Here is a 15,934-nt window from a genome sequence, read left to right on the forward strand (position 1 = left end):
CTGTATATTTATTGTTACAAAAATGTATTTCACCCAACAGCTCCAGATGGCAGGGATTGGCAGAGGGGCAGAGTACCCAGATTATACTCACCTGCTCATCAGCCCCCACCCTCCCCCATCAACAGCTCAGCTCCTGTCACTGTTGGAGAGAAGGTAGGTCTGTCTGCCCCACATCCATTCCCGACCTCTGGGGAATGGAATCTTCTGACCCCTCCGAAAGGCCCAATTCTCTTCTCACGTCCATGTAGGACAGGAGGAGCGACTAGCATCAATGCAAAACTGGTGAGAGCAGAATCCAGCCTTACGATTTTGCCTACACCTGCACTTTTTCTCATGCCACTCTGCCAATTCAGTTCAGCCCTGCTCTGCAGAGAAATCTATTCCCCCACCCACCTGGTACCTTGTGGTTCTTGCGGGGGGAGGGGGAAATCTTTCTACTCAGAGTTTGCTTGTTGGCTCTAGATTGAGACCTGTAGCAGAACGGTCTCTTGTAATAAAAATCCAGCCGGACTCCTGGCCTCTGCTCGTCATCTGTCACTTCGTTCAGCGGCCATGCATTTGGTCAGGAAGATGGGCTTACACTTAAGGCACTAGCCTGGGACTCAGGAGATCAGAGATCGACTCCCACCCCTGCCACGGACTGTCTGTGACTCTGGGCAAATCACTCCACCCCTCCACCCCTGTGCCCCAATTATAAAATGGAGATAATGGTCCCATTGTCGGCTGTGCTCATTTGAGCTGGAAGCTCTTCAGGGCAGGGCCTGTCTCTTCTGTGCATTCGTGCAGATGAAAGACTGGCATGCAATTTAATATCATTAACATTTATACTGTGCTAGTGCCTAAAGGCCGACCAGGCTGGGCCCCACTGAGTAGGTGCGTTAGAAATCTAGAATGACAGGCCCAAATCACTTACAGTCTAAAAAAAAAAAAAAAAAACCCATAAGATGCAACAAGTGGATGAGACAAACAAGCAGGCCAAGGCAGGGATGGAGGAGGTGGGACGACAAACATAATAGGAGGCCACACAATTGTTAGCCAATCAGAAGCGGCGATTGTGACTCGCCAATCGCGGGTATAAATGAAGGCGGTTCCAAAGTGAGGGGAAACAAGCAACAGCTGAAGGGTTGCAAAGCCTCTTTTTAAAGTTATCGCCTATGGAAACCAGTCCAGCATGTGACGCCAAGATCAAAGCTCCTGCCGATGACAAATATAATGATTCAGATGTTATTAAAAAAAGACGAAACTCAGAACTTTCTAAATGTCACTCGTCTTTTAACTTCAAAGCGTCGGTAATTGCTGCACCAGCCTCTGGAGAAAGATAGGCGGGGACTACTAAGCCACATCACGTATGCCGAATGCTCCAGTTTTTAAACATTCTGCCAGGATGTGGAATGTCTATACACACACAAAAGAATTACAGTGGAAGAGCCCAGTTATCACAACTGACTCAGTGAGACAGTCAAGGCGTTTGCTGTAGGTAGGCTTGGCAGAGTACTTTTTTTTTTTTTTTTTTTTAAGTAATTTCTTAAATAATTTCAATAGATGTTTATTTTTAAGCATTTTTTTCTATTTTTATTGATTTAAATGTTCACATTTGCACAAAGTGATGGGCTTTAAGCATTTTTTTTATTTTTATCAATTTTAATTTTCCGTTGTGAGAAATTGGGGGGGGGGGGGGAAATCAGACAGACAATTTAATGACAGCAGACAGATTCAAAAGGGTAAAGCTTTATAACTATTAAAACACAAAATTGTTAGCATCACATGTCAAAATATATAAGCTAAATGTCCTTAAATCAAACGCTAACAAGTTTACAAGAAGCGTTTTTCTTACTTTGCGTGTCTGTAAATTTCGATCATCATGGATGGAAATACATTACCAGCGCGTGCCTGCACGATGAAATTGACGTTTACCGACATTTACCAATAAACCTCTAATCCTTCCAAACCTAGCTATAGGCAGCCGCGTGATTTAAACAGCAAAGGAAACAAAGGCAGTTCACATCCATTGTGTGGGAAGCCAAGTACTGGAGTAGGTCATGCTGAAAAACATCCTTATTCCAAAAGAGAAGGTTGTAACCAGGCTAGGTCTGAAATGCACGGATGCAATTATCAATTCAGTTCAAGTGACTGGGATATTAAAAGGTTCCAAACTGTGAACAATTAATTTACAGTAAGATTAACATAAACCTCCTCCAATAATTAGCGGGAAGGAGAGGACGATAAGCATTGCAATTTTATGGGTGTTAATGTGAAAAAAGTAATTTGCAATTGGTAATGCAGGTCAGGCACAGATGTTTCAGCTGATAATCCAGCACAGTCAACCGCAGCGCGTGTCAACGTCATTGTCTGCAAAAGGGTGTCGTAAACAATGGGTAAGAGGAGGGCTACAAACTGAATCCTAGCTAGTGGGACATGCACAGAAACATAGAGATGAGTTTATGGATGCTGGGTGGTTCTCAGTCTTTTGAGGCAAATGATAGTTTACATTGCCTGCACCAACCAGTGCCCATTGCCTTCTGTTCAGTTGCTCATACTTACCCCTCGTGGAAACTGTTTGCTTGACAATGAATTAGAACATACACAGCTGAATGGCAGCTAGGGTGACCAGACAGCAAGTGTGAAAAATCACTGGACAGGGGGTAGGGGGTAATAGGAGCCTATATAAGAAAAAGACCCAAAAATCAGAACTGTCCCTATAAAATCGGGCCATCTGGTCACCCTAATGGCAGCTAGACAGTGGTGTGTACAAGGGGCCAAGAACAGACTCAACGCTAATAACATGGAGAATGGGAGACTAGTGTACTTGTTGCAAAAGGCTTGGCAATACCACTGGTTTGGAACAGCTGATGTAGGGCATCCATTTGCTTGTGCTTTTTGATCTTTGCAATACTAATGTGATCTCTAACCTTCCAGATTTGGTTTCTGTGACTCCGCAACCAAACTGACCCTCGGCATTAAGAGCATTGTCCTGAGCGCCAGCCCAGGGAAGACTTCTGCTTCATCACCTGATGAATCTCATTTCATCTAGAGAAGAACAGACAAACAAAGCCAATGTGCTTCTTGGAAAATTGAAACAAGCGACCAAGAAAGGAGCATTGTCTGGCTCGGAGGAGCTGAGCTGTGGACACAAATCTCCAGATGAGAAATTACCTCTTCCCTGATTTCATAAGCATTAGCCCAGATCACGGCATTACAAGTATCAGGAACACCAAGAGTGGCAGAATGGTGGTGAATAGTAACATTTAGCACTTATTAGCAGGCCTTGGTAAGGGGATGATGACAAGCAACGTAACAATAAAACAATTTACAAAGACTAATCCAAGCTAGCCAACTGCAAGACGATCAGAAGCAGCATAATCTACAGCTCTTCAGCGGGGCTTTACTTTATCAGCACATGGAATGGAAGAAAAGTTCGGAACAGTCAGGGCTTGTCTACAGTTAGAAATTGGCCAAAATAGCTATTCTGAAGTAGTTATAAATCCACATGTGGACATTCTTATGGCAGAATCAGAGTGCTTTTTCCCAATTTAATGTAATCCACTGGATTCTGGGATAAATATTCGGGAGTCAGTGTTTTGGAAAATGTTCAAGTATAGACTAGCCCTTAGGGATGAGCATCCCCCTAAAAGGTTTGGCGTGTGAGTTCAGAGGCGTCATGCACAGCCCAGATCCGGTAAGGCTGGTTAGATCCTTACAGGCCCAGACGAAAATAAGGATCTTCCCAGGGAGTTTCAGTCACTTAAGAAGTTTGACATCAATGCAGGAAACTGTCTCAGAAATGAAGACAACATTTCTCTGAGCTGCAAACGCTGCTCTTCACAAGAGGTTCCTTTTCCAAGGAGTTTGATTCTTAAGGGTTGGTTTTGTGACTTCTTCCTTAAAAACCCATCTTTCTACATGACCTTCCAGGAGACCTTTCAGCCGTTTACATATCCAAAGAGCTGTATGAACACACGAGCTAATTAATACTAATTAATCCTCATGTTGAGAAATACTATGCCATCAAGTAATTAGAAACTGTTTCATAACATGCTTGCACAAAGCAGGGGGCAAAGTTAAATTCAGCATTTCCTACTGGAATGTGCAGCCTTAAAGCTCCTTTCGTGTAATTTTCCATGGAATACCCCCATGTACAAGCACAGAACAAAGGGCGAAGGCCCTGATCCTGCAGTAAGTTCCTTGCATCGCATGTTTTCTCCGCATGGAGCTCTGCAGGATTGGAACCTTGCTGTAAAAAGCAGGGCTACTATATCTGTTACACAACCATCTGGGGGAGAATACCTCAGCTTCTCCCTTTAAGGAGACACCACATTTTGTACTGCTCAAAAGGTCCTACTGCATTTTTGCTCTAGGGCTGAGAACTGCAGCCATTGCAAACCATCTGTGTCAGGAAAGCGGAGACCCCTATAATTCACAGATCCGGAGGCCTACACTTCTCTGAATGGATGGCTACATGAAACAATACAACCAGGGTAACACTAATATTCCTCACCTTGTCAATAAAGGGAAACTGAGTGCAGTTAGGGGGCCACTCCAGACTTCCTTCTGTCAGGTATGACGAAGGATTTCCCAGTCCCCACCCTGTTGTGACTCATGAATTTTATGCCCACCACGTGTTGATCCCTTTCCTCTCCCATCACACACACACTCCCTGCTCCCACAGAAGTCAACGGCATGGGACAAGGCTCACTGGGCTTATAGGAGGCATTGGGCCTGATTCTGCACCACTGAAATCAATGGAAATTTTCCCATTGACTTCACTCGGAGTGGAGAACACTCAGCACCTCCCAGGATTGGGCCCTCCGTATTTAACAGCCACCTCTGAATGCCACCGTTGTAACAAAGTTAATGAACACGCTACCTCTGTCAGCAGAAAAAGAGAACACACGGCCAGCGCTGACATTTTTGATGAGCCCAATTAAAACGTAAAGCTTTTGAGGTTTGTTTCTCTCTTTTCAAGTACATCTTGACGTCTGAATCGTTGGAGACTTGGGTTCTGGTAGGTTTTTTTAGTCTCTCTTTAGACAGTTTCATTTCAATGGGCCACAGCGTTTCTCCTTCACCTTCCCGTGCTGCTACTAATGATCCCATTAGACGGCTCAAAAAAAAAAAAAAATATATCAAACATTACACTCAAAAAATTCACTCTTCCTTCAAGCAGTCCTTCTGGTTGCGAGGCTCCCGTTTAAGAAAGGGGAAAGATGACCTTATGATTAAGAGCTGGGTTGGGATACAGGAGAGCGGGGTTCAAATCACAGAGGTGCCTGGTGTCACACCAGGCAAGTCACTTCCCTCTCGTGCCTCAGTTTCCTACTTGGAAACTAGGGATTGGCTTCCTTTGTCTTGTACCTATTTAGATTGCATGCTTTGGGGGCAGAAGAGTCTCTTTACTACGTATCCGTACAGCGCCTAGCACCGGGGGGCCCTGATCTTGGCCAAGGGCTCTCAGAGCAACCATAATATAAATAGCAGCAGCTTTCCTTTCATGTAGGAATGGGTGGGGAAAACTGGAATAAGGCAGAAACCCCTGGGATTATCCATTCTTGCAGGTCTGGAAAGTGGCCAGCACCCTGTACTTAAACTAAATCATAATTAATAAAAAAACTGAGGCTCTTAAAAAGATGCATTTCAGAGACTTTGGGATTCCACTGGGATTTTAAAAAAAAAACATATGTAAAAATATGTAACATCACTCATCTCTCACTGTTCATGTGTAGAGCTCAATGCACTTTGCAAAATAAACCAAATATCGTGATCCCCATTTTACAGATGGGAAGACAGAGGCACACAGCCAGGAAGTGACTTGCCCATTGTCACAAAGCAGGTCATTGACAGAGCTGGGAATGGAACTCGAGTCTCCCGAGTCCAAATCTCACCCCCTTATCCACCGCCCAAGTAAATGGGTTTTTGTAACAGCAACAAACAGCAGCAGGTGAACAATCAAAGTCCCTTTAATCCTTAATATGGAGAAATGGATTTTCCGACAGCCCAAAATATAACTACCTTTGCAATAATGTCAGTTCTGCACAGGAGGGCTAGCACAGTGCAATCACCAAACTGTCTGGCTTAGACTGAATCAGAAACTCGTCCCACTGCCAGAGCAAAACTAGTGATCTCCCACCCGTTGTACACTAAATCACACACATAACTGCTTCCGAAACAGCAAGGGAATTTAGATTAGATAAAAATAAACCCCACGGAGATAGCGAATGTGTTGGAAAGGATAAGGGCCCGGCCCAGCGGTGCGGAAGGCTGCTTGAACATCAGCCTGTTTGCATAAATGCTTTTCAGTTCAGCAGCTTAAATTGGGGGAATGGCGCCGAGCGGCAGGTATGGCCTTCGGGTCACTCCTCATGAGCAGGGCACAGAGAACTGAGAAGGAGCTCATAGGGTTTGGCTTGTTCTTCTCCCGTTCGGCAAGTCGCTAGTCACTTCCATCTCTCGCATGCCATAGTAGTAGCCATCATCCTGGGCATTTCTGGGGCCCCTTTCACCCGAGCGCTTTGCTCCCTTTGTTAATACACTGCACAAACACCCCTGTTGTCAAGAAACTTGCAACAGGGTCTGGTCCCCCAGCAAGATTGAGGAGAACGCAGCACAGCTAAAACTACAGGGGCAAGGGGGGGGGGGGGGGTGAGCAGCACGGAATCCAACCAACTGGCATGTAAACATGGCACAGTGGTTGAAGCCTCTTACTATGGGGAAGAAGTTTACGGGGCCTTTAACTACCTCCAGTGTTCAGGTTGCTCAGTTTTAACAGCTCAGCCAAAAGAAGGGACCTCCAGCCTGGCAGTGTCCATTAACACAAAAGAGTTCAGGACCCACTCTGAGAGAAGAGCACCGCCATCAGCCACTCAGATACCACAGTGACGGATCCTAACCTGGAACAGAGCTCCTGTGGTACCGAGATGTCTCCAGTCTGTCTCTAGCCTGACTCTGCTAGCCTTGGGAGGTCTGACTGGATCGTTGGTATTTATTCAATGTTGGTTTTATTCTCCAGTGCAAAAAAACACGCTTGAAAACGGGAACAGTTTAGGGTGACCGTGTGTCCGGTTTTCGACCAGAACGCTCAGTCGAAAAGGGACCCTGGTGGCTCCAGTCAGCACCGCCGACCAGGCTGTTAAAAGTCCAGTCGGCGGTGCTGTGGAGCTAAGGCAGGCTAGTCCCTACCTGTCCTGGCACCGCGCTGCACCCCAAAAGCGGCCAGCACATCCAGCTCCTAGGTTGGGGGGGGGGGGAAAGAGAGAGAGCCACGGGGCTCTGCACACTGCCTCTACCCCGAGCACCGGCTTCTCACTCGCACCGGTTCCCAGACAATGGGAGTTGCAGGGGTGGTGCCTGCGGGCGAGAGCAGCACACAGAGCTGCCTGCCGCGCCTCCGCCTAGGAGCTGGACCTGCGGCTGCCTCCAGGGTGCCGGGTGGAGTCAGGACAGCCAGGAAGCTGCCTTAGCCATCCCGCTGCGTCGCTGACTGGGAGCCGCCAGAGGTAAGCCCATGCTCCAACCCCCCTGAAACCCAGAGCCCCCTCCTGCACCCCAAACCCCCCATCCCAGAGCCTGAACCCCCAGAACCCCCTCCCACATCCTGAACCCCTCTGCCCCAAACCCCTCATCCCTGGCCCCACCCCAGAGCCCACATCCCCAGATAGAGCCCTCACCCCCCTGCCTCAACCTGCAGCCCCCCCCGACACACACACTCTGAACTCATCTCCAGCTCCACCCCAGAGCCTGCACCCCCAGCTGGAGCCCCCACCCCCTCCCATACCCCAACCCCCTGCCCCAGGCTAGGGCCCCCTCCCACCCCCTGAATCCCTCTGCCCCAGCCTGGAGCCCCCTCCTACACCCCAAACGCCTCAACCCCAGCCCCACCCCAGAGCCCACACCCCCAGCTGGAGCCCCCACCCCCTCCCATACCCCAATCCCCTGCCCCAGCCCAGAGCCCCCTCCTGCACCCTGAACCCCTAAGTTAGAGCCCTCACCCCCTCCCACACCCCAGCCCCATGAAAGTGAGTGAGGGTAGGGGAGGGCAAGCCACAGAGGGAGGGGGAATGTAGTGAGCAGGGGGCAGGGCCTTGGGGAAGTGGGGGGAGGAGGGGCTTGAGTGTTCCGTTTTGTGCAATTAGAAAGTTGACAACCCTAGTTACTTTGTCCATGTAGCAAACACGGAGATTTCTCCCTCAGTTCTGAAGGCAGATATTTAAATGGTCCCTTCTTGCTTGACTACTCCCTTGATTCCTTGGTAGTATCAAGGATTTGTACCAGCACACTTCTGGGAATAGTAGTTGAGCTTTTCAAAGCCATCTAAGGGCTTTAGCTACCTAAATCCTTTAGTCAGCTTTGAAAGAGCCCAGTGCCTATTAGTCATCTACTGCTGCAGGGCCACAAGAACGGAACACAAAGCAAGCTGCGTAGGACCTATATAAATAGCTTTTTAAATAAACATTTCTCGGTGACAAAGTGCTGGGTTGTATTTTTCTTTTATAGGACTATTTAAAACCTGGGGAACATTCCCACTTTGGGCTATAGCCATTTTAACGTTCAAGATCCCGATTCAGCAAAGCATTTGAGCAGACGCTTAATGCTAAAACACAGGTGGACTTAACCCTAAGCCTGTGCTTTGCTGAAGTGGGGCTAGAGAATTGTTGTGACGATACGGTTTAAAATGCATGTCCCTTTTAAAGCAAGCGAGAAAGATAATACAGTAGAGTACAACTGAGACCAATTCGTCTACAGGCCCAATCCTGCTCTCGCTAAAGAGAACAGTAAAAATCAGCTGCACTCAGAGAAGTCTCAGGCCCAATCTGAACGTGTTTCTCACAGCCAGCCATGAAGTTCTGTATCTGTTGACTCAGACGCACAAGTATGTCATAAACAACCTCCCACCCCCAAACGGACTGACGTTTAAAAACACATTGCACTTTCCTTCTACGGCGTACAGCACATGTGCATCCTACTGCAGGCTACAACATGTCACCCAGGTTTCCTTTGACAGCCAAAGCGCGTGTAGTCACGTCTTCCAGCAGACGGGCTCAGCCACTTTCCCAGCAGCCCAGCGAGGTTTGGTACAATGCCGAGACAGGTTTCCTCAGCAGCGTTTCTGGTGAGACGATGGAGGTACTGAAATAGTTTTAGGCCCCCCCATGCTCTCTGTGGGGCAGGAGAAGTATATCTATGGGCCAGATCCTCAGTTGGCATACAAGTCAGCATGGCTCGGCTGAAAGCAATGGAGCTCAGCTGAGGATCTTGTCCCATACACTAGAGGGTTACAAAGTCAATCCCCACAGAGCTAACTGCACACAGCAGACAGCATATGCACCCCTACAGTTATGGCAGGGTCCAGATGAACTTATCTGCTTGGATTTTCCCCACTAAATAACCCTAGAATAATTATTATTTATTTATTTTTACTACTTATTGGCTGTGGGCCATCCTGCAGACACTGGCTACCTACCAGCCCCCTTGACTACTAGCCCCCCCAGACAGTAGTAACAAATTTCACTGATCTTGCTCTCAGTGGTGAATGCTACGCTTGGTGATTCCAATCAGACACACCTGTCAAAGCCAAGGCCCTAACATGATGTTCATGCCTTGCATTTAGGTGCTCAGAACGGTGCATAGGGGCAAATGGATATCACTCAAGTCCAACTTAAGCCCTATTTTGGAGGCTTGAGTCATGCACAGACCTTGTGCCAGCCCCGTGTACATGGGTGATTGGTATCCCTACTTCCAGAGTTCAGTATCCAAATGCAGGCTTTGGACATCCCAGCAAGGGGCCTACATTTGAAAACTGTGCTCCTCATTATGCAATCAGGTATTAAAATTGCAGGCAGACTCTTACGCAATCATTAGTAGTCTCATCTTCTGCTGGGTACCAATAGGAGGGTATCAGATGTTTCTCTCAGACTGAATAGTCTCAGAGGATAGTCAACGGACATTGGTTTGCTAGATCCTTTTTGCCGTAAAAAGAAAAATCCCACAAAGCTGAAGGCTCAAAAGAGCCCCTTTCAGGCAGCTAATGGCACGTTCCTCCATGCATCACCCACCCCGGAGACTTATAAACCCGTAGCCAATTGCAGCAACATCCTCATCAAATGGCCTAACTCAACACAACACAGTTCTGGCATCTACACGGCCAAGCTAATCCCCAGCGGGCCTTTGTAGCACATTGATTAAAAGAAACACAGAAAAGGAGAAAGAATGCGAGGTGTGTGGACTGAGTGATAGGGCACTGGATTGGGACTCAGGAGATCTGGGGTCTATTTCCAGTTCTGCCACTGATCTGCTCTATATCTCTGGGAAAGCCACTTCACCCTCTGACGCTCTCCCTTCCTACCCTCTGCCTGTCTTGTCTATTAAGACTCTAAGCTCTTTCGGGCAGGGACCATCTCTTACTCTGTGTATGTAGGTGTATGCATTGTGCTTAGGACGATGGGGCCCAAATCTTGTCTGATACCACCAGGCACAACCATAAAACAAATAAAAAATAATATATTTAATTGAAAAACGATCTTCCAGATCAATGGATATCAAAGCAGGCTTAAAACTGACCCCTCCAAAAATCAGACAGACTGACTTACTCAGCAGAACTCTGCCTATTGTTAGTCACGTACCATGGACAAAAGGATGCACCCATTCTTTTGTTATGCCACCACATTTCACATTTATCCCTCTCCTATGAATTATACAACATTTACTCCAGAGCTCTACATGCAAATTCACTCTGATGCTTTCTTTGGAGGATGGGACATAAAGTGTTACAAAATTCCTTGACCATTTTTGAAGTTCTCGTGCAGCAAAAGTAAGTTTAATTTCTTTTCTCCTCCACACACACTTGTGGACCTCGAAATATTCCAAAATAAATTGGGGGTGTAGGGAAACAGATTTGCAGATCACAGGGCTTTGAGCAAAGGTACAATAAAAAACAATCAGTATGCATTTGTGCAGTCTCAGGCAAAAGAGAGATCCTCATAAATTGAATTAAGTCTTTCCACTGACAATCTGGATGCTTCTGGAAATAAGAACCATATGCAAATAGCTTATAATTTAAGGGTGATACAGTATTTTCAATGATAGGTATTCAGATGCATCATAAACAGCCTGATTTTGACAGTGGAGAATGCTATTGGGGTCAATTGAGTTCCTAGGCACCCTGCACTTTTGAAAATCAGGCCATTAATCTAAATGCCCAACTCCAGCCCCATTTTTGAAAATCGTGGCTTAAATAAAGAAACATACCCACTCAATTCTACTTACTTAGTCTGGGCCCAATTCTACAAAGATAATGTACGTAGGTAACTATATTCAAGCAAGTAGTCCCACTGGTATCAGTGGGATTACTCATGTTCGTAAAGCTATTCACACGTGAATATGCATGATCACGCCCTTACAAAGGCACAAATTCTTAAAAGGCAGAGTTTGAGTCAGTACCACAAACTAGAGAGTATTGGAGGGGGGAGAGAAACTCCTGCACTCTCACATAATCTGAGTTTGTTCGTAGGCATGAGGCCAGTAATTCCCCACTGTACTCACATACCAGCTAAATCTAGATCCAAGCCACCGCGCAGCACACGTACACAGACACACAGACCAACCTACCCAGGACACCACTCTTCCATTGAAGCACGGTAGCTTTGCATTGTCATCCGAGATCTCCTCCTTCACCACCCTGAAAAATAAAACCATCAAGAGCTTGTATCAACATCAGATCCAGGTGGGCAGCGTTTAACAGGTTCTAATCCGTGACATCAAGACAGTTCTTTGCTCTGATCATCCCAACATAGCACGGAGACCATAAACTGTAAGTAATGCTCCAGTCCTTTAGAAGGCATAATTGTACTCCTATGCTTTTTGTTCTGTTCATCTCCTAAGGTATCTACTCCTATAGAGGGAATGCTGCTGGTTCTGATGCATTTCCTGTTCAATTACTCTGCATGCCATAAATTTCATCCAGAAGAGGGTTATTCATCTACTGGACAAAAAATGCTGGCCAGGTCAGTGAATGGGTTTGGTGGGCAAGCTGTCAACTCCCCTCTGGCTATGGAGTCCAGGATGTTCAGAAGTGAAGTCTCAGTAAATGTTATTTTAGCTGGGGACTTTTCATCTTAGTGATTGTTGAATCTGGGAAAAAGGCCAACATGAGCATCAAGATGCGACTGCCACCAGTTATAAACGTATCTCAGTAGGTTTGCAAAGGGCTAGACACACGTTTTAGTTTGAGTTGGTTTTTTGAGAACCAGATGCACCAAGCAGAATCCTGTATAAAGTGGTAGATTCAAAGCCCTCTGAAGTCTTTTCACCGACTTCAAAGTGCTTTGGATCAAGCTCATAGAGAGAACACCAGATTCATTTCACATAGGCCACCAACCAGATAACAGTGTATCAACTTCCAGGTACTACTTACACTACAACCTGGAAGTAAAAGCTACTCCAGTATCAAATCTCTGTACGTTGCCTGTACTACCCCCTTGCTGCACCCTGCAGCTGTTCCTACAATTGAAGACAGACAGTTATGAACACTGACAATTCGTTTTTTTCACTTTTCTTGATCTGTCCAAGTTATATACAAAAAACGGAATGTGTATGAGAGACACAGCCAAGATCAACAGACCCCAGGTCTCTGGAAGGACTTCAGATGGGAACTCGGTGCAGGCAGAAGCGGCAGAATCAGGCCCAGAGGTGGTGGGATCCTAATGATTTTAACATCAGTAAGTCTCCAGCACTGTACGGGTCAAGCCCCCTCTAGAGGGTAGGAGAAAGAGTGCAGAGGGAAAGAACAGAAAGGAAGCAGGTGGAGGAAGGGTGTGAGGGGTACAGCTGTTACAGCTAATGATAAAGGAAAGCAATGCACCATGTGTTGGGTCACATTTCTCTCTTGTTTTACAACCCAGTTCTTCACATCATCTGAAAACAGCAGGTGGAGTGTGATCAGCAGTGACTGTCCATCTGCCAGAGGGAACGGCAGTCATTTTCTTAACTCTGGTGTCTCACTCCTGCCTTGCCATTCCAGGACAGCCTCTAGGCGCTAACCCAGGTCAGGGCTCTAGTGTGCTAGGTGCTGCTCGCACACAGACCGTTCACACTGAACGCCTCACAATCTGGATGGACAAGCCAGAGAAAGTTCTTAAACCCCAGTCTGTGAAATGGGGATAATAGACTAATCTTAAAGGACTCCCCTGAGGTCACACAGGTAAGTCTGAAGCAGAGCTGGGCTTTGAACTCAGATCTTCTGCAGCACCACAGTCCAGGCCCTTTGCCCCAAGGCCATCCCATCCCCTTAATTCAAGCATCCTTCTCTCCACTCTTGGATCATCATTTTTCTCTTGCCGCTAATAAAGTTCTCTGGTTTTCCCACCACCCCACTCCCCTTTCCGAAGTGTTCACAAAGCTGCGGCCTGCCCCCAGGGGGATATGGAGGAGCGCCAAGGTGCAGCTGTAGCTTGGAGTTCTTTTCCCTTGCAGAAGTGTGATGCCAAAGCTGTGTGATCTTCAGAAGGAGACAAATGAGGCGTTCTTGTTAATCAGCTGCATGCAGCTCCAGAAATGCCAGGGAGCAGAACGGAGCATTGCCCCCTCTCGCAGGCTGCTGCGGGCAGCCGCCGGAACCACAGAGGCTGTGCAGTGGGAGAGATCTTACCCTTCAGCTCCTCATTCTGCTAACAGCACGGGCTGGCACAAGAACAAAGGTCAGATCCCAGATCTGAAGGGGTCAATATTTCATTTATTTTGGGAGGTCCAATTCAAGCGTCTCAACTCCCAAAGGAGGAGCGGCACCACCGTATGCCAGGCCAGCGACGTAGGAAGGAGGTGCATATGTTTGCTAGCAAGAGATGAAGCGTGTCAATTTTGTTTTCCGCGGGGCAGCCTCTAGTTTGCTTTCTTAAAGACACCCTACTCTCTGAACTAAAAAACCCTCCTCCCCCAAAAGCTTCCTCTAAAAGGAGCAACCCAGCTCGCTTTCACAGAACGTTTATTTCCATGTCGTTTGATTGCTGCTTTATAGCTGCATAATAAAACAGCAGCAAACCTTGGACATCTGTTAACCAAAAAGGGGACTTGACTCATCTGTCTTCCCAGAGCCTCCGACATCCATCCTCCCACCCAGCAATCCGCTCTACAGAAGACGCGCTTTGCTAGTGGGAAGGCAGGCTCAGAACAGCTCCTAAGCTCATGCCTGCTTGAACAAATGCCTCTTCCGTGTGGGACCACACGCCTTGACCACTGCGATCTCTCCCTCCTCTCTCCTTCAGCCTGTCTAAGCTCCGGCTGCCCAGCTCCATTTCCACTCCTGATGTCAGTCAGGATCTCCCCACTTTCTTGCGCCTTTATCCCAGTTTTGTCCTGCCTCGGCTGGCCCTCATCTCCACCTACAGCCACCTTTGCTCTGCCCCAGTAACAGTCAGTCCCCCCACCCTCTCTGGCTCGCTGCCTGCTCCATTTCTGCTCCATGGTCGGCTACCAAGGAAAGGAGTTTTGCGTATGAAGAAGGGATTTGAATGAACAGAAGGAGATGGGACAATGTTATACCAGGGCAGAGGATCCCATGTGGTACCAGTGGGGAGAGGGGTTGTGCCAGGGCTAAGGGAACTGGAGCAAGGCCCACAGGATCCATTGCTACGGGGATTCACCTCACAGAGAGGATGCGGTAGGGCTCCTGTTCCTCCTCCATCCCCCCACATGCACCCTTGCAGTACACAGCCCAGCTACTCGGACGAGGCTCCTGCACCCTGCTCATCTTTGCACGGTTTGGACACGTTGCAATCATGCATCGGCATCACAATGATCAGGAGTCATGTGACGGCGGGTCATAACATGGAAATTGGCCATGAAAACAAAAAATGCCCCAAAAACCAGATGCACGCCTATTCCCCCACCCCCGGCCCCGCTCCCCAGATACACACCCAACAGGGAAGAACCCAAAGCAATAATCAGAGAGGGGCTCAAGCTGCAAACTTCAAATCCAAGGCAGGGTTGGAATTTCCAACACCAAGGTTCAGAGCACAGAACATGGCCCTGGATTTGATTCGGGCCCATCTAGAACAGTTATAATTCATTAGACCAACAGCAGGCCAAATTCACCCCACCACAATCTCTTTGCAGTTCACGGAGGTGTACTAGCTATGCATTTGGCCCTATGAGATCTAGTCACACGGACTAGCACCACTCTGCAAGATCGTCGGCATTTAAAAGCCCGAGGTGACAGTATAGCAACTGTCATCCCAACATCCTTTACAAACAGGAACGATTCCAGTCACCTCTGGCATGCGGCACAGCAGCTGATTAACAGCAGGCAGGAACACTTCATGGTACTTTGGGGAAGAAAGTGAAAAGAATTCTGTATCTCAATCAAAACAGCTAGGGGGCAACAGGCAGGGTGATTTAGGGCCCAATCCAAACCCTTTCAGTTAATGGAAAGATACCCTTTGGATCAGGCCTTAGGGAGACAAAATGTAATTGCCCAAGTTAGTATTTGCACGCTACACCTGAGTTGAGGCCTCTGCTCCTACAAAAATTACCTGTGGAATTTCTGAAGACAGCAGTACAGACTAACTTCTAACCCCATGCAGTTCACATGCTGACTCAAGAGAAAAGTCACCCGCCGGGGTCAGAACCATTACTACTCACTCCCGAGTTCTCCTTAAGAGGTCTCCCAATTCGAGTACTGACCACACACACAGACCCCCGTGTAACAGCCTCCATCCACCTATGCAGCTCCCATTGATGCAGCATGAGCAGTGTGCGCAGACGGAGGACACAGGATTGCCATCAAACGCATTCCCAATTAAAAGGGCAGCAACCGTTCCAAACAGTGTCACACTGGAAATGAAAATCAACAGCCAGGCCAAAAAGCTTCCTGACATCAGAATCCTGATTCTGAACTCTCCTCCCCTGAGGGTAGCACAGGAAAGGTCACAGTCTTCCCGGTTTGCTCCAG

At 47.5% G+C, this 15,934-nt stretch overlaps 1 protein-coding gene across 5 annotated transcripts in view; it reads right to left on the reverse strand.

Moving 5' to 3' along the window:
* DVL1 (dishevelled segment polarity protein 1) overlaps positions 1 to 15,934 on the reverse strand; it is a 180,091-nt gene that overhangs the window by 90,972 nt on the left and 73,185 nt on the right. For all 5 annotated transcript variants that reach the window (XM_054009457.1, XM_054009456.1, XM_054009461.1 and 2 more), the window contains exon 2: positions 11,599 to 11,668. In XM_054009457.1, coding sequence (XP_053865432.1) covers positions 11,599 to 11,668 — 70 coding nt within the window. The remainder of the gene's footprint in view (positions 1 to 11,598; positions 11,669 to 15,934) is intronic.

This window comes from Malaclemys terrapin, chromosome 19, assembly GCF_027887155.1.
Source record: "Malaclemys terrapin pileata isolate rMalTer1 chromosome 19, rMalTer1.hap1, whole genome shotgun sequence".
Classification (NCBI taxonomy): Eukaryota; Metazoa; Chordata; order Testudines; family Emydidae; genus Malaclemys; species Malaclemys terrapin.